The following is a 23,217-nucleotide window of genomic DNA, read 5'->3' on the forward strand; positions in this document are numbered from 1 at the left end:
ATTTATAAATGATCTCCATTCCTACTAGACTTCATGGTTTTCGGCCAAAAATAGTAAATGTCCACTTTAGCCAAACCATGTTATTTTTCTAATTTTTCCAAGTAATGTTTCATGTTGGACAGGACCCTTGCGACTCAAAGGATTAAAAGTTAAACTAAAACTTACTATTTATAATAAAAATGAAAATAAAAAGAACTTTTGACCTCAATGCGTTGGAATCTTACAAATCGCATGGGTAACCTGATGTAAGGGGAAGTACTTTCTTCTACCCAAAATTATATATGATATCTCAAAAAACTCATCTCAATTTGGGAGCTGCAATTGTTTGAAGGTTCTGATTATTCAGAATATTTCTGCATCTGATTGGGCCTTCTATTGTCCAATCCTTGCCATGAAAGTGTCTTTGGCCCGCTCTTTGGCCCGCTCTACATCATACATTTAAGATGGATAGTTGTAGGATGCTTAATCGGGCAATTCATGTGGGCCCAAGCCCACCAAAAGTCGGGTCGGGCTACCCAGCCCATTGTCACCCTTAGTCAAAAAAACAAATAAAAATAGAAATCCCCCCTTTTCGTCATCGATGAATTGATAAACAAGCGAAGGGTTGGGCGTCATCTTCATCCATCCATCACCACACCCATTCGTCAATGGCAGCAGCAACAGCAACAGCAGCAGCTCTGATGATGGCCCACCACCACCATCATCATCTCCTGAGACCTGCATTTCCCTTCCTTCCCAAGCTTCTCCATCACTCTTCCTCTTTCTTACTTACTCTCCCCACCTCATTCCCTCGCCGTTTCTTCTGCACTCGCTCTTCTCTCACTCACCCTCACATCTCTTCTTCCGTCGTCGATGACTTTCAAGTCGAGGCCGAGTACGAGGACGCGGACCCCGAACAACCACAACCACAAGAAGAGGAAACAACAGCAGCAGCAGCAGCAGCGATCACAGATTCCATCAGAAGAACTATAGTAGTGCCCGTTGCCGCTTCTTCTTCTTCTTCGTTGCCACTGCCGAACCTTAGCATTAAGGAAAAGAAAGAACTGGCCTCGTACGCCCACAGCCTCGGGAAGAAGCTCAAATGCCAACAGGTCGGCAAGTCCGGCATCACTCCGTCAGTTGCAGCGGCTTTCGTCGAGAACCTTGAGTCCAACGAGCTCTTGAAGGTAAACCCTCTCACTAATTTGAGTGTCATGCATTCATGTATTTGAGGATTTATGTGAATTTCTAGTGGTGGATATCGATAGTGCCCTCGAGTTTTCGTTGTTGTACAAGTGGGTTTTTGGTTATCTTGGTATGATGGGTCCCATATGGAATGGGGCATGCTTCCATCATGGTTACTGAAAAACTCGTTTAGGGGCTGTTTGGATTGGGGGAATTTGGATGGCCTGGAAATTTCGTTTACCATGTATTGTTTTTTTTTTTTTTTTTGAAGATGAGAATTTTATTGAAGGCCACCAAAGGGCATGAAACACAACCTTAAAAAAAAGAAGAAGAAAGCCCCTCCTTAGCAGGTAGAAAGCCCCAAAGAAAAGAGGAGCTAAGGAGCACAATCTCTAACAAAACCAAAACCCTCGGAAAAGCCCCTCCTTAGAGACACTATGGTTGGCAACGGTTGTTTCTTTCTGCCCAAACTGCCCAAAGAACAGCCATATGGATAGTTCTCCACTTCTTTTTTCCAAGGGCTCCTCCAGTGCCTTGGTGCCAAGTGCAAAACATATCGTCCACGTATTTAGGGAAGACCCACTTAATCCCTGCCAACCTCAGGACACTCCACCAAATATCTGTAGTGAAGGTATAGTGCAAGAAAAGATGATCCACTGTTTCTTTTGCATTTAGGCATAGAAGGCTAACATTTGGGAGTTGCATGCCTCTCGTCCTAAGGTTGTTGATAGTGAGTACTATATTCCTTCCTAGGAGCCAACCAAACGCTGCAACTTTTGGTGGCACTCCGTAATTCCAAATGGATCCAGTATGCAAGCAAGAGGAGTTTGAAAGATATCTGTAGATGGATTGGACTGTGAACTTTATGGAGGAAGCTAACTTCCAGCAAGGAGAGTCATCCGAGGTCAAAGAAGGATGGAAGCGAGTATCCTGCAGGAAAGATAACAACATTAGGAACTCCTCTAATTATGAATTTGAAAGGTTCCTACAAAAGGGAGGCATCCAGGTTCGTTGGTTCCCATCAGAAGAAAAACAGTCTCTGACCACTATGTTGGGGTCGGAGGTAATGGCAAACAACACTGGATATGATTCAACTAACAAGCAATCTCTGCACCACAAATCAAGCCAGAATCTGATTCTAGTACCATTTCCCAAGTTGAAGGCGATTTTTTCATGCATAGTTGGGGCCGTGGAGACGATTCTTTTCCGCAAGGAGGCACGGTAAAGAGAAAAGCTTTTTGTCCACCACCTAGAGGGTGTGGTACCGTACTTGGCAGCTACAATTTGGCGCCATAGACTGTCTTTCTCACTGCCAAACCCCCAGATCGACTTTCCCAGAAGGGCTTTATTAACTTTCTTGAGGTCTTTAATATGCTCCGCACGCCCCCCCCCCCCTTCAAAGTACAAACGTCCCTCCATTTTAAAAGAGGGAACTTTTCCCCATTAGAACCACCTTGCCAGAGGAAATTTCTTTTGAGCTTGTCTATTTTAGTGATAACAGATTTTGGGCAACGAAAGAGTGAAAGGAAATAGATAGGCATACTAGAAAGAGATGAATTGATCAAATTAATTCTTCCTCCCAGAGAAAGCAAATTAAGCTTCCAAGAGGACAGCTTATTCTCCATCATTTCCACGACCATACCCCATAAAGCCATGGGAGGCCTACCAATGCACAGAAGGAGACCCAGATACAAAGTTGGCAAAATACTTACCTTGGAGCCAAATGCATCGGCCAAAGATAAACATACCTGAGGCTCCAGATTGATGCAAAAAATTTCACTTTTGTTAAGGTTGATTTTCAATCCTGACATCACTTGGAACCAACATATTGTCATACTTAAGTTGGAGACCATTAAATATCGGCTTCGGAGAATAGGAGGGTATCATCCGCAAACTGTCGTTGAGATGGAGGGGTGTGGACATTTTTAATGGAGAGGCCTCTGTATAATCCTGCTTCCTGCCCTCGAGTTATCATCCCACTAAGAGCTTCAATCACCATCACGAATAAGAAAGGGGACAAAGGGTAAACCTGACGAATGCCTCTCAAAGGCCTGAAAAAACTAAAAGGAGATCCATTGATTATGATTAAAAATTTAGGAGACGTTAGACAAATTTTAATCTAAGCTCTCCACTTGAAGCCAAATCCCATTCTCTCCTGGACATAATCAAGAAAAGCCTACTCCACATGGTCGTAGGCCTTCTCGAGGTCAAGTTTGCACAAGATTCCCGGTTTCTTCGATATAGCTTGGGAGTGCAAGCACTCATTAGCTATAGGAATCTAGTTCAAGATCTGCCTACCTTCCACAAAAGCAAATTGATACAGGGCAATGATTTTTGGAAGGATCGTCCTTTGTCTTTGGCTAAGGATTTTAGAAAGGATTTTATAAGGAGAGCCAATAAGGCCGATCAGACGAAAATCCTTGACCTTTTGAGCTCCTTCCAATTTGGGGATTAGGGCAATGAAAGTGCTCCCCAACTCAGTAGCCAACCTGTTGTGGTCAAAGAAGTCAGCAATGAAATTGAACAAATCTAATTTTATAACTTCCTAGAAAGATTGGAAGAAAGCAATTGGAAACTCATTTGGACTAGGGGGGCTTTGTCCTTACGCAAGCCCCAAACCACTTCTTTAACCTCCTTGATGAGGATAGGGCGCTCGAGAAAGCAGACGTCAGACTCGGAGATGGTTCTAAAAGGGAGATTATCTACACGAGGCCTAATAACACTATTAGTTGTTAGCAGTTTAGAATAGGAATCCACTATGGCAGAATATATATATATATATATATATATATATAGAGAGAGAGAGAGAGAGAGAGAGAGAGAGAGAGAGAGAGAGAGAGAGAGAGAGAGAGAGATGCTCACACACAACTAGTTGGACCATTTAAATTGGTCCAACTAGCTATGCATTAAATGACAAAAAAATCATCTTTCTATACACATGTAATGCACTACATATGAAGATACGTGACATCGAGTCTTACATAAGTATAATGGCAGTTACATGTCATAGATCCAGTTCGTTTATCAAATAGGGCCCACCAATAAAATTTTATGTACTAAAAATTAGTAAATAATTCTCATCATTGGAAACCACACATATAAGTGGAATTTATATTGTTGGAATGGATTTTTAGCAACTTGCTTTTCTTGTAAATGAAAATATTATATTATTGATAACCAAAAAAAAATTAAAAATAAAAAATCCTTAATATGCTTACATGGGACCTAATCTAATGAACGAACTAGATTTTTTTAGACATGTGGGGCATCGCTCCAATATGTCACACATGCACAACTTATTTAATCATCCCACTTTATTTAGAAACAACCATTCTCCGTATCTCTCACCTCATTTAATGCACTACTCTCCTTCTTTAGTTACCTTTACTGACACGGTTTGGCTAGCTAGAGTCGTTGCCAGTGGTCGGTGCTTTGTGGGCTGCACTATCAAGTATTTGTTTTATCCATGCCGTCCATACATTTTTATAGATCATTTTAGGCCTTGATCCCAAAAATTAGGGGAATATAAATCTTAGGTCGACCACACCACAAGAAAACAGTAGTGATTGAATACACACCATTAAAATCCTCCTAAGGCCCACTATCCTATTTATTTGACATCCAATCTGTTGATTATGTCATGTAGACCTAGGTGTAGGATAAAAACAAAGATCAGCTTGATCCAAGACTTTTATGGCCCCTAAGAAGTTTTTAATGGTGGACTTTCAATCAACACTATTTCCTGTGATATGGTCCACTTGAAATTGGAATATACCTCTTTTTTGGTATCATACCATAAAATGATATAGAAAAATAGATGAATAGCACGGATGAAACAAATACATCAGGGTGAGGCCCATAGAGCACCGACCACTAGCCATTGGTGGCAGGGTCAGTAGCCTATCCGCCCTCCATCTTTACAGTGCTGGAACTTCCATCCCCGCATGGAGTGGATTAGGTGCAACCTTGTCCAAGCATAACAGGGTGTATCCCTTACCGTGGGGCTCACTTTGATGTATGTATTATATATCCATGCAATCCAACCATATTTTTAATTCATTTTAAAACACTATTCAAAAAATGAAATAGATATAAGTCTCAGGTGGACCACACCATAGGAAACAATGGTGATTAGCCATTAGAAACATTTTGTAAACCACAAAATTTTTGGATCAAGAAATTTTTTTTTAAATTATTTTTTCACTTTCCCATAATCTAGGTTTTCATAACTTTATCACTATGTCAAGTGGAAAATAAACACTAAAGTGGGCCTTAAGAAGTTTTTAATGATAAATGTTCAATATCAAATATTTCTTATCGTGTGGTAGTCCTGAGAATTTTATCTTCTCACTTTTTGGAATCTTGCTGTAACATGACATGAAGATACGGACCAATGACATGGATATACAATACGTATACTAAGGTGACCCAACGGTGAAGGATGCACCGTATTGCGTGAGGACCATGCCACACCTATTTTCGTGGGTGTTTTTTTTTTCTCGGAATGATGAGCGGGGAGGGCCCTTATCTCGGAGCCAACAGCGGGAGAGGGAGGCTAACATTGATTTTTTATAAGGCCCACCATGTGATGATGTATTTATAAGATCCCCTCCGACCATCATATTTGTAATCTCATTCTAGTTAAAGAGTCAAAATATCAAGCCGATATTTGATTCAAGTAGGCCACCCAAATAGAACAGTTGATGCAAAGACGTCCACCCTTAATTTTTATAGGGCCCACATTTATCGTTATGTGAAATCCACTCTAGCCGTTAGAGGCCACACCAAAAGCCATGTGTGGTACCAAAATATCATGCTTACATATGATTCAAATAGGCCCCATTAAAGGAATCATTTTGAATGGTGAGATTTTTTTTACACTATTTTCAATTATGTGGTCCACTTGAATAATGGATGGGGCTAATTTTTGGACCCGAGGTCTAACATGAGGTGACGCACATGATGATCAGAGAAAATTTCACATTAACACCATGGTAGGTCCCATGACTTTTGATCTTTTTTTAATAAGAGCCTAGTAAAAGCCACCGAGAAACAACCGTCTCTCTTTCTAAGCATTAATTAGCATTAATTGATCAAACTAGTTGGACGGTCCAACTAGTTGTGTCTGAGCATTACTCATATATATATTAGAAAGAATGACCCCATCAACTCGTAGAGAGGAGATGACATTGGATCGCATCCTTGCGCTTGCCATAGAGTGGAAAATTTTAGTATCGAGATCTCCTTCTTTGAGCCAGGTGGCCCTAGATCTTTGACGCCATTTGATTTCCTCCTCTTTTAATCTAGAGTAGTATTTAACTGATAAGCGATTTTTGGAATCCGAATCTTCCTCTAATAACTGCCTCGCTTCCTCAAGCAGATTGAAATCTTGAATGGCTACCAGAATGGAAGCCATTTTAGATTCCCTCTACCCCAAGATTTCCCAGTGCCATAATTTTAACTTACCTTTAAACGTTTGAAACTTTTTATGGAGGATGAAACCATTCGTGCCCTCAATTTGAAAGGAAGACCACCAGTTTGCCACCAGTTCCTTGAAACCTGCCATTTCCATCGAACCCAACTCAAACCGAAAAGGTTTTGGACTCCAGTTGATTTCCTTTGTTTCGAGAAGGATTGTACAATGGTTAGAGATCGGTTTAGGCAAGCCCTTTTGACGCGCAAAGGAGAAATGGGAAAGCCAATCAGGAGTGACCAGGAAACGGTCTAGCAGGGACATCGCCGTGGAGGATCTCCCATTAGACCAAGAAAATTTTATAATACCCATCAGGAGGTCCAACATCCCGCGTTTGACAACCCATTCAAAAAACCCTCTCATCGATTTAGAAATACCAAAATCGATGAGCTTTTCAAACGAGAACCTAACCACATTAAAGTCGTCTCCAAACAACCCAAGGCAGCTGCCATCTATTGGGAACCGAAGAAAGTTCTACCCAGAATAACGGCCGAGGGGAGGGCGTGAAAGGCTCGCAAACCCCTGAAAATATCCAACGGAATTCGGAAGTTTCCCGGAAAACGACGTTTATTGAAAACATCCTTGTCCAACAGTCTTCCATGGATCTCGAAGAGGAATCCCAAAGAAGAAGAATTCCTCCCGTAGATCTAGACGAGTCGAGCGCAATCCACTTGAAACCTTTCTTTTTCTAGATGGATCTAACGATACCTCTGTTCATAGAGGGCGATTTCGTTTCTTGGAGCACGATCACCTTTGCTTTCGAGCGGCGGCTCATTTCCTTGACTCGAGCCAGCTTCTGAGGGCATACCTAGCCCTTGGACGTTCTCGAGGAATGTTTGGGCCAAATCCTTTTCTTGATTCTTGAGAGATAATGAAACTTGGACCAAGGCCGGATCTCCAACCGAAGGAGGGGGTATCTGAAGAGGGAGTAGAGAATGAAAGACAGTGTGATTCCCAAAAATTGTAATGCTTGCATTTGTCTGGCTTATGATATTGAAATCATGTGTTGTTTTTCTTTTATCTATTTTTTTAAAGAAGTGTACAAATTGAAAGAAAAACTGCGGCCCATCTAATCAAGATCAACTTTAAATTGATGGACAGTTATGAATCGATGCCGTACAGATGGATGGTTATGAATCAAATAATACTTTACCAGATGACCGGTTATGAATTCCTGCTGTCCACATGTGGCCTACTCTCATGTCCATGATAGCCCTCAGCAAAAGCTCGAAGATTTCAAGGCAAATGATAAATGCTCCAAACAGTGACTCAGAACTACATGCAGAGTATTACAGTCACAAAAAAGAAAGAATGAAAGAAAGAAAAGAAATGAAAAGAAAACACTCATCACTAAGCAAGAGCAAGTAAATATAACTCAGCTGGTATGTTTTGAGTTCAACTCCCATGCAGTTGTTATGGCGTAATCCAGGCAACATGTGTTGATTTCTCTGTTGGTCATCCTAAGATCTATTGATGGGCCACACTGTGAATGTCTTATAGGTCAGAAATAGCACCAGTTGGACCTACCTAATTGCCAAATTAATGGACTTTTGGCTACTGAAATTTCCGAAGGTCTGTTTCATTCCAACACCTTTGTTTATTATCATGCTCACCATGGGATGGTTCATCATCCGGCATGCTATTTTTAGGTTGTTGCCTGTCAACAGTGGGGGCCATTGGATGAACTGTTCCCGTAGCCATAGGTGTGTGATGAAAAATCAAGGCCCTTCATCTATCCACCTGTCCCAAAAAAAAAAAAAAAAAAAAAAAAAAAAACTCAAAATTAAAATTCTAAAGTGTTCTAACTTTCTGCTTTACAAGAGGCATTGCTAGTTCTTAACCACAACACACCTCTCAATTTAACCCAAATAACAAAATCCAACAAAGACCACCATACCAATTACCAAAAGATTGCAGCATTAACTCATATGTCAAAAGAAAAAGTTGACAAGAGTCGGAAAAGTAATTTAACATAACACTTGAAATATAATTTGTCTTTCATGGCAATAAAATGCCACCCAAAAAAACATAATCAACATAAAAAATACAGAACCCATTAGAAACTATTGTCCCATCGGTTCACTACTCCCCATATTGAAATTCTTGACACATCCTGCTCATCTACCCTCCTAATTTCCCAACGCTCCGTACCCAGTCATACAACTAGCTTATAAACTATATCCACTCCGTCAACCAAACTGTTACTCCAGTGGAAAATCCTCATCAATTAATCCATCATTTTGAATTATAGAGCTAAGGTAACAAAATACATTGCTTGTGGAATCTTGAGGATACCGATTTTAACTAAAGCCTCACCTCGGTAGGTATTCCTACTAAAATTTGTTTCAGTTCTGCTAACCTTGAAATGTGTAGCTCTACAGCCTTCTTCCAGACCTCCAGTGTAGCATTTGCCTCCTTAGTCTTGTTGACCAACATCATATTGTCCATGACCACAAGTCCATTGATAAAGAAAATCTAATATTTGTAGATGCACTTGAACTGATTTTTCCTTTTGCTAGTCATACAAGATTTCTGCAACTATTTTTTCCAAAACTTTCCTCTACTTATGGATGAGCAATTTCTTTAGCCATGGTATGAGAGGGGAGAAAATGACATGATAAACTTGATAGGAAGGTAGATGTATTTTCCTTTGCAAATGGCAACAGGTAAAACAGGGTTTGAATAGAAATAGAAGTACTTACATTGGGAGATCCTGATTTATTGAGATCAAGGTCTAGGGGTGTACTGCGTTCAGCTTCCCTAAGAAACTTAAATGTGTGAAAAAAGTAGAATGAAGGAGTGGAATACACTCATTTTTGGAAATCTTGAGCAGGAAGAAGTGAGAATTCTTGGGGAAATATGGCTATCAACTTTGGGTAAGATCGCAATAACTTATTAGAAGAGTTCATTGTGACAAGATCCTTTCTAAAAAGGAGTTTGATGACATAAAGTGATTTTTTGGAGAAGAAATCACAACATTCGTCTAAAAGAGCATGGTAAAAATGTACTGCTTTCAACGTAGAATGTATTCTATGAGAATTAGATTAAAGACCCTTCTTCTTGGCGGGTTCTCAATATGAGCTTCCCACTAAGTTTCTTGCCAATAGACTGAAGGATGCGATGGGGCCTTTGATCAAGAGTCTCAAATTCTAGGTGGCATATGTATCACAATTGATGTGTGGATCTTTGCTAAGGGGCCTCCATTCAAGATTGTTGAATTCTTGATGGCATCCTTGTTACAATTGTAATGCAGGGGCATTTTCACACCGGGCTCGAGTGGGGTTGCTTGTGGGATGCAGGGGCACACTCGAGGTGGGCGGCCTGTGTGAGACGGGTGGCTCGTGTGAGGTGGTACCCATGTGATTTGGGGCGCATGAGGGGGGTTCGGCCGAGGTCTTAACCCATGAGATGTGGGGCTTGTGCTATGAGATAAAGGATTGATTTGTCATGCTCTAACAATTCGAGCTTTTAGTGCAAGTGGTTAACTGTCATGCATCAAATTGGTATCAGAGCGGGAGGTCTCGTGTTCGAGACTCCTCACCGGGGGTGATTAATGCAGGGACATTTTCACATTGGGCTTGAGTGGGGTGGCTCGTGTGGGGTTGTGCCCATGTGATTTGGGGCCCACAAGGGGGGTTCAGCCGAGGTCCTAACCCATGAGATGTGGGGCCTGGGCTATGATATAAAGGATTGATTCGTTATGCTCTAACAGTTCGAGCTTTTAGAGCAAGTGGTTAATTGTCCTGCATCAAATTGTATGTGTGGATCTTTGCTAAAGTTTGAGGATCTTTGGCAACTTCATGTGTGGAAGCCTTCTATTGGATGACAATGGTTAAAAGGGTCCTTACCTTGGATCACCTTCCTAGTGGAATTCGTTGCTTCAAAATCTTTGCTTTGTATATTGGAATGATAAGGAATCCATTGATCACAATTATTTGTGAGAAGTAATGATTTTATTAGATAGGGCCTGGAAGGCCAAAAGAGATGCAATTGCCAAAAGCAATTAAAATCGAAACCTATACTATTGCATCCACGTTATCCCATGAAAAGACCTCCAACCTTGCAAAGACTGTTGGAAGCATTGGTTGCCCCCCCTCCCCCAAATAAAAAATAAAAAATAAAAACAAAACAAAAAACACACACACACACACACACACAAAAAGGCCCAAAAGTCAGCTAAGAAGGCCAACCTCCACAACATCTTGCCTTTCTTACCAACCCCTCCCCCATGCCAAGCATGAATGAGATCTGCAATAGACTTCAGCATCACCCATTGCATGCCAAAAATACCCAAGAATCTTTCTAGCAATTCTCTTGCAAAGAGAAATGGATGAATAGGTGGTCAACTGATTCTTCACTCATGCATAGTACGCTTATGTTGGCAATCACCATACCCCTCTTGCAAAGGTTGTCCATCATGAGGACCTTGTTCCACACCAACATGATCTTTTGGTGTTGATCTCATCTCTTATGTAGGGATTGCCCCTGAGCCTATTTTTGGGGGTATGCTCTCTCTCGATTGTGATCATATGTGGTATTTGGATGGAACACAGTAGAAGAATGTTATAGAGGCTGTCTTCCTGAGCCTATTTTTTTGGGGCATGCTCTCTCTCAGTTGCGATCATATGTGGTATTTGGATGGAACACAGTAGAAGAATGTTATAGAGGCTGTCTTCCTGAGCCTATTTTTTTGGGGCATGCTCTCTCTCAGTTGCGATCATATGTGGTATTTGGATGGAACACAGTAGAAGAATGTTATAGAGGCTGTCTTCTGTTCAGTGTGTGTGAAATGCTGAATTTGTTCCATCTCATAGAGGCTCTCTTCCTCGCTGTGTGTGTGAAAGGCTGAATCAAGAGAGTGAATTTTTTGGGGTATGCTCTTCCGATTATGATCACGTGTGGTATTTGGATGGAACACAGTAGAAGAATGTCATAGAGGATGTCTTCCTTGCCGTGTGTACGAAAGAAAGCGTCAAGTTCCATCTCATGAGTTGGGTTTGTCTCTAGAGAATTTAAAGGGTGTTGATTTTAGACCTTGACAGGAATTGGGGTGGAGTTAATCAAGAATCAAGATGAAGGCTAAACCTTGAAGAAGATTGATTTGTGGAAAACAACTCCTCTCTAATGGTGGAAATTGAACATCGATGGTAGTTTCTTGGGCGTACTGACCAATTCTGCACTTTGTTGTGTGGTTAGGGATGAAAAAACGTTGGTACAGCTGATAGATTAAAAAAACGGATCTGCATTGTTAGTATTGACCATGTCTGTATCAGCGTCTTACAAGATGCGATATGGGGGTGTGTCATTATTTTGGGCGTATGCATAGACATATCAGCATGTATCATCTCCGATACACCCCTTTAACAATCTGAGGCTCATAAATTTGTTATTGTTCATCCTGTTTCATATATACGTTTTTTTTTTTTCATTTTGAGCTTGTAGGAGGAATAGATAGGGGTTTTAATCTGATTTGTGCTGTTTTAAAGATCAAAACACAAAATTCAAGAGTCTTCAGATGAATGGAAGCCACGTGGGTCAATTTGTGGAAAATATCCATCAATATGTTTTCAATTTTTCTTCCTCTGTTGTTTTTAATATAATCTGCCCTAATTGAGAAATTCATGCTTGATTTTTCTTCGATGAAGGTCTATTTTATTGTTTTTCCTATTGTTTCATGTTTTAACCAAATCTTGCTGATTCTTGACGAAAATTTTCTTCTCTCTCTCTCTCTCTCTCTCTCTCTCTCTCTCGCGTGCGTGCGCGCGCGATTGAAGCATGATTTTGTTGTTTGTGCTCTAGATTTATGGAGGGAATGCACAAAAAAAAGAAAAAGAAAGAGAGGTTGATTTGGGTATATTTGGGCATTTTGGCATTTTTGTTTACCATTTGTGTGTGTTTTACAGTTTTATCTGAAATGTTTTTGGTATTTTCTTAAAATTTGTTTAGGCAAAGAGATGATTTAACTACCTTCAACCTAGATCTGCTCAGGTATGAGATCGGTCCTATATAGTTTGCCTCTTTTCTTTCTTTCTTTCTTTCTTTCTTCTTTTCTATTATTATTATTATTATTTTTTTTTAATAAATTGATTTTATAATTTAATGTAGATGTGTATATGTAAGCATTTTTTTTTATGACAGTCTAGAAAGTAATTTTTGAAAACATGTTCATGCGGGAATGTAGTTTTAGTAGCACAGTTTCTGGAAACTCATTTTATCTGGAAATGTCATTTGGATGACAGTGTCTATTTTTCTTTTTTCCTTATGATGTTGTTTGTGATCATGTCATATAAAGTCAATATAGTATAAAGAGTCCGTCTTATGCAACTATCAGATGATGTACAGATGACTTAAACATGTGCCTTTCTGTGTGTAAGTGATGTATGCGGGCTGGCAGATATACGATTCCTTCATTTCAAGGGGTGTAACAAGTGGACTGACCTGATTTTTCAAGTTTTTTAAAGTTCTTTATTTGATTTCATGCAAAGGTGGCCAACCTGATGAGTGGACTGACCCAATTGTTGGGCCATTCTAGTTGCTGGCCCACCTTATGCACGTGCCTGATGTACACGTGCCAATGCAGCAGGCATGAGGCAAGTGGTGCATGAGGCTAGCCAACCTTACTTGCGTTTATTCTTGGACTGTACACCAATAGTAGTTCACTGCCATTTTAAAATAGTCATGAGTTTTCCATGTGCACATGGAGTAGTTGTATATTGAACGACAATCCAAACTGTCCAAATCACTAGCGTAATCATGGATGGAGCATAACGCAATATTACATTGAGCATATGGTAATAAAGTCTGATTTTAGTCTGGGAATTTGAACCACTCAATGTTTTACTTTTAACCATCCATTTGATATCTGCCGATTGAATGACCAAGATTGGTTGATCACTGTGATTTTCAAGATAGGCTCTATCCACATTTTAACCTGCACTACTGTGGTTTGGATAGCTGCACATCAGTGGCACTTGTGAGGTGTATAAGTCACCACCATTTTAAACTAGTGGTGAACTGTCACAGGAGGATAGCCCGAACCAAGAGTGCTATTATGCATAAGGCATATGATATGGTAGGGTTGGAAGAACCCTAATATGGTAGACCCAGCTCTACACAGTTCATGTGGCATAATTTTGTAACAATCGGGACCAAGGGATGTTAGGCCATCTTTTCAAAGCATGTTAAATCACCAACCAAACACTTCCAACGCAGAAAATTTTAAAAACATGAAAATAAAAATAGAAAACTAAAATTTCACAAAATTTATTTTGACAAGACATCCAAACATAGCCAAAACTTTGCTTCCTTCTCTCTTCTCATAGCATCAATAAAAAAACAAGTATTGGTTATTAACTAGTCCCTGCACTGTATGAACAGCTTAAAGTGCACAACAGCTGCCCAGGTGAGCTGGCCGATGTGGTGAAGCAATTAGAAGAATCGACAGGATCAGTAGCTGTTGGTCAGATTGGCCGAGCAGTGATTCTTTACAGGCCTAGCCTCACCAAGTTGAAGGCAGCTGAGAAAAAGAAACAGCATGTCCAAAGAGTCAGGAAAGGATTCCCTCTGAAAACTGATAAGCCGGTAAATGTTCATTCTCAGAGTACAAATTCCTCCACTTCTTATTTCTATTTTTAGTTATGTTTTTTCCTAAACGCTAAACTTCTGTTAACGTAAATGAGGAATTAGATGATATGAAAAGTATACTTGGGCTTTCATTTTGCATTAGTGGGGCCTGTATTTCAGCTGTCCAGATTGATGGTCTGATACAACCTGCCATGGACCAGAAAATCCCCAGATTGGAAGATCCTGGCCACTTACTGTGCCTTTTATCATCTGAATGTGGGCCTCTGCAGGCCAATCATTGAGATGTTAGGTTGGCTTGATTTGGGGCATGGTCATCCACTGTGGCACAAAATAACCCGGTCTGGACTACTGAATTATGGCCTGGCCCACTTATACAAACTGAAAACCTGAGTATACTGCACATATTCTCCAGTTGAGGATCACATACAAATTTCGTCTTCTTAAAAATGCAGAAGGTACAAGTAATGAGATCATCTGGTCAGGGGCGCCGTTGACGCAGACGGATTTAAAGGTCTCGTGTCATTGGATCTTCAGGAAACAGTATGGTAAGCTGATTTGATCCTGTTTCAGACTCGTAAACATGTTTACATTGTTTTTCGGGTGGTGTAGCTGGTGCTCTCGGCAGTCTGTACAAGCCCTACTGAGGGTAGATTTTGTCTTGAGGTGATCAGTTTCCAGGAGCATCTATCTGATTGGCTGCATCCATAAGAAAAGAAAAGGGAAGTGGATAAATGAGGGACTTGCTGATTTAACTGAGCAATCTAGAGGTCTAGTTTCCCTTGGAAGTCTAAAACTCTGTGAGCTCATAATGTAATCTAGTTCTGAGATGAGGGAGTTTTCCATTGTTGCATATCTTGCTTGCTGTAGTACATTCTCACTCTCAGATTGATAGCTGGGGCCCTCATGTGGGACACTCTTACAGTAGGCCCTCTGATAATTATATATATAGTAGGTCTCAAGTCCAACCAGTTGGACCACAAGCTATAGTCCACCCAGCTGATAACTTCCAACCAGTAATGTGAAATTCAACACCTCAAATAGGTTGACCCAACCATGAGGATTTCCTACTTAAAAAATCAGCCCCATCTACTCATTGGGTGGACCATGCTATAGGGAAAATTTTTCTAGCCATTAGTACATAGCAAAATACAAGAATGGTCCACTTGATTAGTTGATGCGGCTGATTTTTGCTGTATGCAACCTATTAGACAGGTTGGATGTTGCACATGCATCAACGGTTGGAAGTTATCTTCTGGGTGGACCGTAATTTATAGTCCAACTGGTTGGACTTGAGACCTTATATATACTATATAGGGCTAATTTTTCCACACAATTAGTTTTGGAGGGTTTTACAGGGCAAGGATTTGATCAAAGTGTAAATGAGTTTAGGTAATTTGGAGGTTTTTGACTTCCTAGTTACCAATTGTTGAGATTTTACCTACTCACCCCCATCATTGGTGTATATTTTACCCATTCAATAGGAGTATTTTTGTCATTTTAAAATGTTGATGCTGAGTAGCCAGCACATGCCTTAAGTGCGCGCAAGCACATAAACCCAAACGTGGTTTGCTAGAATACTTCTAGATGTATTGCTAGGGTCCTTTCTCATTCCTCGGTGGTAGACTCACAAGAGTTTCAACACGAGTTCATGGGTTCAAGTACCCATTGTGGCGAAATCTCACTGTGGTGTGAGTGCGTGGGTGTGTGTGAGGTGTGCGAAATTGATGTATTGCTATAGGAATCATTGGGACTTTAGTATTTGAATCTGGAGTTATCTTCCAATAATCCAAACTGTCTATATGATGGATCTTACCTTACATGGGGGTATATACAGAATATAAGATCTCTTAGATTGTGATATTTTATGCCTTTGACTCCTTCCCTTTGAATTTGGACAGTCTCCATAGCCTTCTAATAGCCTTGATAATATTTCAATCTAGGAGGTTTTTTTTTTTTTTGAAAGATGAAAGATTTCATTAAGCAAGCTCTAAATGTATGTGTATCAGCTGCATACAGTTCCAGAATATCAAATGACTCCCCTTCTACAATCACTCCACACATCTTCTCAATCTTCCAAACGGTTCCTCTCCACATTTGTTGCATGTGCCATAACCCACTAGTTGATAATAAATATAACTACTTAACATATGCACCATTGTTTGTTGTAATGTCATGTGCAAAAACTTCTTGATTCCTAGGCTCCTTTTTTTTTTTTTTTTTTTCTCTGTAGTTAATATGTATTGAGCCAGGGATTGGTAAGTAAAGCAGATGTTTTGACTCTTGTTTTTAGAAGACATGATCCTATGCATTGAAATGTGGATAGTTTCTTGTTGTGTGAGTCCACGCAAGTGGGGCCCATGGATCAAATTGTTGAGCTAATGGTCTCTGCTATGAATGCGGGATTCTCCAAAGCTTGAATATTCTAGTTTACTTTAGTATGCAGTTGAAAGTAAAAAAGCTTAACGTGTCCAATCATAGTCAATGCATGGTAGCGCTTATCATGCATCCATTTAATAGATAAAATTGACTCTTTTACCAGATTCATTGTAATGTTACAATATACTTCCACAAGTAATATTATTTTTCACACACACACACATATATTACACACGCACACACACACACCCCCACACACTCACACCATAGTGGGCTTTCACCACCTATGGATACTCGAAACCCTTGAATGGGTGTTGAAACTCCCGATAGTCTACCAGCCGAGCAAGAGCAAGGATCCAATTATTATTTTTCATATTTAATCTATGCTGAATTACCTCACAAGTATTATTAGTTAGTAGATGTTAGACATTTTATATTCTGGAATAAAGTTGGTGCATCAAAAATTATTTTACATTAGAACTCTTATTAGATTTGATAATGTTAGTTGCAAGAACCTTCAAAGCATGGGCTTGTGGCCCATTGCCAAGAAAGCATGGTGGTTGGATAATCCTAATCTAGTACGATGCATAGCCATCATTTACTAGGATCAATCGAGATTCTAAATATGGGCTTGACTTTCAGCCATGATATTCTGCCCATGTCTGCACTAAGATTGGTTGGATAAGTGTATGGCCCATCTGATGAGCAAATGAGTGTGATTTTTGGGCTAGGGCATCCATGTTCCATGGTGGGATGTAGCTCTTGACCAACTTTGATCTCGCAGACCTGATCACATGGGAGCAATGCCATGCGCTCTCTTATGCAACATATCGACGGAGTAAATATGCAAAGGTTCACAGCCAAACAAGAAAATATGAACCATTTACAGGTAGGATCTTCCACACTGAAATTAATTATATCAATGGTTTCGGATTATAGAACCAAGACCTCACCTTGTGCCAAGAAAACCCTAATGGCATTGTACGGACTCTTTGCTGTGGAGGTGGTAGCCTTTTCTTAGATGATCAGAGCTATTAAACTGATGGTCCCTTCTATGGGGGTGTACTCCTAAACTATTTGATGGGGACATCATGTGCACATGCATGCCCCCTATGCACGCACGCCCCCTATGTACGTACGCAAGGAGGAGAAGGGCCCCACATGATTGATAATAAACATCAAAGGTCATCCTAATGATGAGTGGCTCATATTCAAGGAAGGTCCGCATGATGGATTGGCCCACATCCAAGGTAAGCCCCGCATGATGGGCAACCTACATCAAAGGTGAGCTACACATGATGGCCAATTAATAATGGTGGACCCCACATGACAGATGATCCACATCAAGGTGGGCTACATATGATGGCCAATTAATAATGGTGGACCCCACATGACGATGATCCACATCAAGGTGGGCTACACATGTGGCCAATTAATAATGGTGGACCCCACATGACAGATGATCCACATCAAAGGTTGGCCTAATGATGAGTGGCCCATATCCAACGCGGGTCCTGCATGATGGACGGCCCACATGATGGACGGTCCACATCAAAGGTGGTCTCCACTGATGGGCAATAGATATTGAAGATGGGCCCCACATGATGGACAATAACATTGATGGTGGGCCTCATATAGTAAATGACTAACGTAAAAGGTGGTCGCTGCCTAATGAACTGTGCATATTAAAGCTTGGGCCCTAATGATGAATGACCGACAACCAAGGTAAGCCCTGCATGATGGATGACCTACATCAAATGTGGGACCCACACAATGAACGGTCCACATCAAAGGTTGGCCCCGCATGATGGACAGTGGATGTGAGGGGGGCCAAACAAACTTTCGGGATAATTACTTACGATGTTTGAAACCAAATATGCTTTTCTACTTTTTGAATGATAAGTATGTTGTTTACCAAATATACTTATCTGCTGATTAAATAAAAACCAAGATAACCTACTTATGGCATAAGAAGCTTATCTAAAGTAACTTACGATCCAAATGCCCCCTAAGTGAAAAATTGGCATAAAGTAGAATTGGCTGCCCATTGGACAAACTTTTGTGTCTTACCCAAGCTTTGGAACCGACCATTCTAGAGTCTCACATGTATAAATAGATGGATAAGAGAAATTAAACAACAACCCAAATTAACATACACATGGCGCTCATATCAGCCAGAAGGATAGTTTCCCCTTTGTCAAGGACATAGAAGTTTGGCACTTTTAGATGGGAGAGGTGTCTAATGCGTCCGGTCCCTTACCATAGAAGATTCTCTCTGGTGCATGGGAGGCTGGTTCAATGGGCTTTAACAAAATTCCATAGCTATGTATTCATGCTTCAGAAGAGATAAAATAAAATAAAAATTGCAAGCAGAATTAAATTCAACACATTGATATTTCACAACTTAGAAATGTTAAAAGAAAAAGGAATCTCAAGAAGAATATGTCCCATCAAATGTGTAGAGCTTGCATAAGTGACCTACTCACCTATTTCAAACCCTATTGATCTCTTTGGTGCGACCCACCATAACTTTAAATCAGTTCCATTTTTTAACGATGAAACAGATAAACGAAATGTTTCCTGTAACACCAATGTAGAGCCCATTAGGTAAATAAATAAATAAAGTGTGTAATCAATAAATTTTTGTTTTACTCTCCTTTTTCGTTTTCTCTGTTCATAATGAAATGCTTTATAACGATCTTTTACGTCTAAATAACAGGGAAAGAAGGGTGGGATTCTTCCTTTGAAGATGGGTTGCTTTATGCCGTCCTCAAGAAAGGACTTTTCAAAACACCAGTGCAATCAAATAAAAGAAAATAATAAAAATAAATTCACAACTCTTTAAATAGAGCTAACAAAAGAATGCATCTCTTAAAAGAACTGCATGATTTTGGATAAAGGACAAATCTAGTATATGAGCATAGATTTGGATTACAACTAAAGACTATAGCTAATAATTACCGCTACTTGATTATCATTACTTTTAGGATAACTCTAAGATAAAAGATATGTATATTTGATTTGTGTTGGATTGTATTTGGTTTGTCCGTCTATTATTTTGATGATTTCCTCTACTATTTATAGAGTTCTCCTATATAACACATTCTTCCATGCTTCTTTTATTACTCCAACGGTTACAATAGTCGAAGAGCCTCTCTCTAGATTATTCCCTTGCTATGTTTTTCCTTTTATGATTGTTTCTCTTCTGTCGGACAAGTTCTTTGTTTCTCGATCGCCTTTTGTATCTTGAACTGCTTCTGCCTCTTGAGCTTCTCAGTCATGCCCCATCTTTCCGCTCAACCGCTTTCCACACCTTGGATACCTTGGTTGTGCCAGTTGTAAGTCTGTGAAAAGTTCTTTGAATATCTTTAAAGATCTCGCGCATGCTATATATGTCCCTTGCAATGACACGTTTCCTTTTGTAATTAGATTTCCCAAGAATGGTAGAAATAGGGTACAACACTAGTAGCTATACTTCCCTTCCATTTGCGCATGTGTGCCAGATTTGAAGGAAGATCTTAGCTTTATGAATTATCCACCTAAGCTCATACTCTAGGCTAACTATAGTTAAATTCAGCGGTCATAGTTGAAAAATGATAAATTTGGTCATTTTGTTCAAAAATGCCTATCTTGATCGGAAAACATCAAAGCCAGTCAACTTGGCTGAACTCAACCATCTTGGTCAAAAAATATCAAAGTCGACCATTTTGGTCGAACTCGACCTTATTAATCGAAAACGATAAATTCATTCATTTTAGTCGAACTTGGCCGTCATTATCGAAAATTTTCGAATTCTGCCATCTTGGTTGAACTGGGCCATCTTGATCAAGAAATGACAATTTTAATTGTCTTAGTCAAACTCGGTCATCTTTATCGAAAGATTGTAAATTCGACCGTCATATTCGAACTCGGCTATCTTGGTCGAAAAATGACAAATTTAATCGTTTTGGTCGAACTCAACCATCTTAATCGAGAAACGGCAAATTTAACAGTCTTGGTTGAACTCGGTCATCTTGATTGAAAACATAAAAAATTCAGCCATCTAAATGGAACTCGACCATCCTGATCAAGATATGAAAATTTTGGCCACAACAATGGAAACCGTCGATCAACCCATTCCAAAAAATGTTTACGGTAGACCAAGGTAGTAATACAACTGAGAACTTGGCCTGCTATCTCTTGGACCATTTGGATAATTTGGTCATGATTCAAATTGTGAGGTTCAGCCACTGGTGACAGTTTCAGACCTACCTACTTTTGTCTTCTATGATAAGGTTGATTTCTAAGGAATGGCTGGCCCCCAGTTATACCCTGGTTTCTTTCTTTATGAATGATGTTTCTTTTCTCCTATTCCAATCTCTTAAACTCAACAGATGACAGAAGATTTTACACTTCCTATACTTACTTTCATACTAGTTGGGTCCCACCAGGCATGACAAAAATGTTAGCGCTCGATTTGTTTCTTGTCACGTGTAATGTGTGTTTTAAAACGTCCTATTTAAGCTTTTAGCCTGGCCGGCCGAAGGTTTCGGGCCGAATTCGTGATCGCTCTGTCATATGTCATTCGTCATTTGCATATCACGTAGTCTAACCATCATTATCTAAAAAAGATCATTTGGGGCACGACACCGACCCTTATGCAGAGGTTTCGTGTCATGAAAGTATTGGTGCTCGGTTTGTTTTCGTTCACATGTGTGAATGCGGGTGTGATAGAATTGATAAAGTAGCTTGATCCAAACAGATGAAATTTGACATTGTTGGCTGCTTGGTTTGTTTTCCATTATGCAGGCGTGCTAATTGATACACAACAGATCTAAACTGATCAACTTTGACCCCAAGCACCAAAATAAGTAGATACATCCAATGGTGGGGTTCTTTCTCCAAAGATAGGTTGCTTTGTGCCTTTCATGAGAAATAACTTTTTAGTATACATTCAATCAAACAAAAGAAAAACTCACAATCGATTAATAGATGAATTGTAAAAATATATATTTTGAAAAAAGCTGCGTGATATTGGATAAAGAACAAATCCAGTATGATCATAAATTTGGATTACAAATAAAGACTACAACTAGGACTTACTATTACTTGATTATTGTTGCTCCTAGGATAATTGAGATAAAAGATGGGTTTAATTTGATTGTTGAATTGTAACGAATTTTGTGTTTTTTTTTCCGGTTATTTCTTTGGCTATTTGTAGATTTACGCAATGTGGCATATTCTTGAAATGCTTCTTTCATTACTCCAATGGTTATAGTAGTTGAAAAACGCTCTCTTGTTTTCTATCTAGTGTAGTGTGTATGGGCGTTCTAGAATCAATATAGTGGATCAATCCAAACCGATCAACTTTGACCCCAAGTGACGAAATAAGCAGGTATGTTCAATATGAACATATATTACTAAAATCTTCTCAAATTGGTCGAGTAAATTTCCTCGTATGTCATATATTTCCCTTGCAATGGCACGTTTTCTTTCCTAATCGATTTAGTCATAATTAGGCTACAACATTGCCTCCCACGTCGCCTCATATTTGGTTAAAAAGTTGAGAGCGACGTTGATTTGTTATTTGACACAATAAATGTGATTGCTCAGCCATGTAAAAACATCAATTGGTTTAGGGCCTACCTGATTTTGTATTATGTAATACGGTGGATTCCTAGGGAAGGGTTATCCCCTAGGTATACCCTGATTTTTTCTTTTAAGAACGATGTTCCTGACCTCCCATTCATGTTGCCGAAACTCAATAGGCATCAGAGCGTTCTATATCTCCTGAATTGGAGCCGAATGAATATTCTATTGTGCAAGAGGTAATTGTGGCAAGCCTGTAATGGTCAGATCTTCATGATTGAGCCATCCTATGGTCAATTTAAGCCAACGAATGTTTTAGAATATACCAATTGATCTAAGTATCGAATTTCAAGCCAATTCGATCTAAAGTGAATCAGATCCACTCAAAATTATCCATAAATGGCCATGATTAATCTGAACAGATTGATGCAATTACTATCCAATCCAAAGCATTTTGAAGGAAGTTCCTATGTTTGAAACCTAGGTGGGGCCCACTGTGATGTTTGTGAGAAATCTATTCTGTCCATCAGGTTTGTGAGCTCATTTTAGGACCTACAACCAAAATTGAGTAGGATCCAAGACTTGAGTAGGTTGCACTAAAGGAAAAGATCAGTGGGGAAATTCCTACCATTGAAACCTCCCTAGAGTCGAGAGTAATATTTACATGCCATCCATACTGTTCATAACTTCATTTCTACTAGGATGAACTTAAAAAAAATAAGAAGCAAATATTAGACTAATTCACGACTTCTGTGGCCCCATGAATATTTCAACTATTGACGTTCAATACCTCCTGATCAAACCTACAAAATTTGCTAACGTCAATACAGCATCTATATAGCAGGTGTGAGGTTCACCAGCCAATCCGCTTTCCACTTTTGCCGGTCTTAGTGCTGACTACCAAGAAAGAATCGCGGACACGGATTGGCTATCCCTGCCACCCTTCAATGGCTGGTGGTCGGTGCTCTGCGGGAGCCACCATGATGTATGTGTCTCATCCAGGCTGTCCATATATTTTTTTAGATCATTTTATAGTATTAGACCAAAAATGA

General features: G+C 39.8%; 1 protein-coding gene across 1 annotated transcript; it reads left to right on the forward strand.

Moving 5' to 3' along the window:
* Positions 1 to 573: 573 nt before the first annotated feature.
* LOC131243387 (uncharacterized) lies at positions 574 to 15,142 on the forward strand. Its single transcript, XM_058242719.1, has 3 exons — positions 574 to 1,166; positions 14,015 to 14,218; positions 14,674 to 15,142. Exons 1-3 carry the CDS (start codon positions 648 to 650, stop codon positions 14,713 to 14,715), a joined length of 765 nt encoding a protein of 254 aa, XP_058098702.1. The 5' UTR covers positions 574 to 647; the 3' UTR covers positions 14,716 to 15,142.
* The last annotated feature ends 8,075 nt before the right edge of the window (positions 15,143 to 23,217 follow it).

Source organism: Magnolia sinica, chromosome 4 (genome assembly GCF_029962835.1).
Source record: "Magnolia sinica isolate HGM2019 chromosome 4, MsV1, whole genome shotgun sequence".
NCBI classification, from domain to species: Eukaryota; Viridiplantae; Streptophyta; class Magnoliopsida; order Magnoliales; family Magnoliaceae; genus Magnolia; species Magnolia sinica.

Excerpts from the sequence above, each read along its gene's own strand:
- LOC131243387 (XM_058242719.1), top strand. The coding sequence starts at position 648 with ATGGCAGCAGCAACAGCAACAGCAGCAGCTCTGATGATGGCCCACCAC. Across the intron at positions 1,167-14,014 it reads AGTCCAACGAGCTCTTGAAG|CTTAAAGTGCACAACAGCTG; the intron begins GTAAACCCTCTC and ends CTGTATGAACAG. Across the intron at positions 14,219-14,673 it reads CTCTGAAAACTGATAAGCCG|AAGGTACAAGTAATGAGATC; the intron begins GTAAATGTTCAT and ends TTAAAAATGCAG.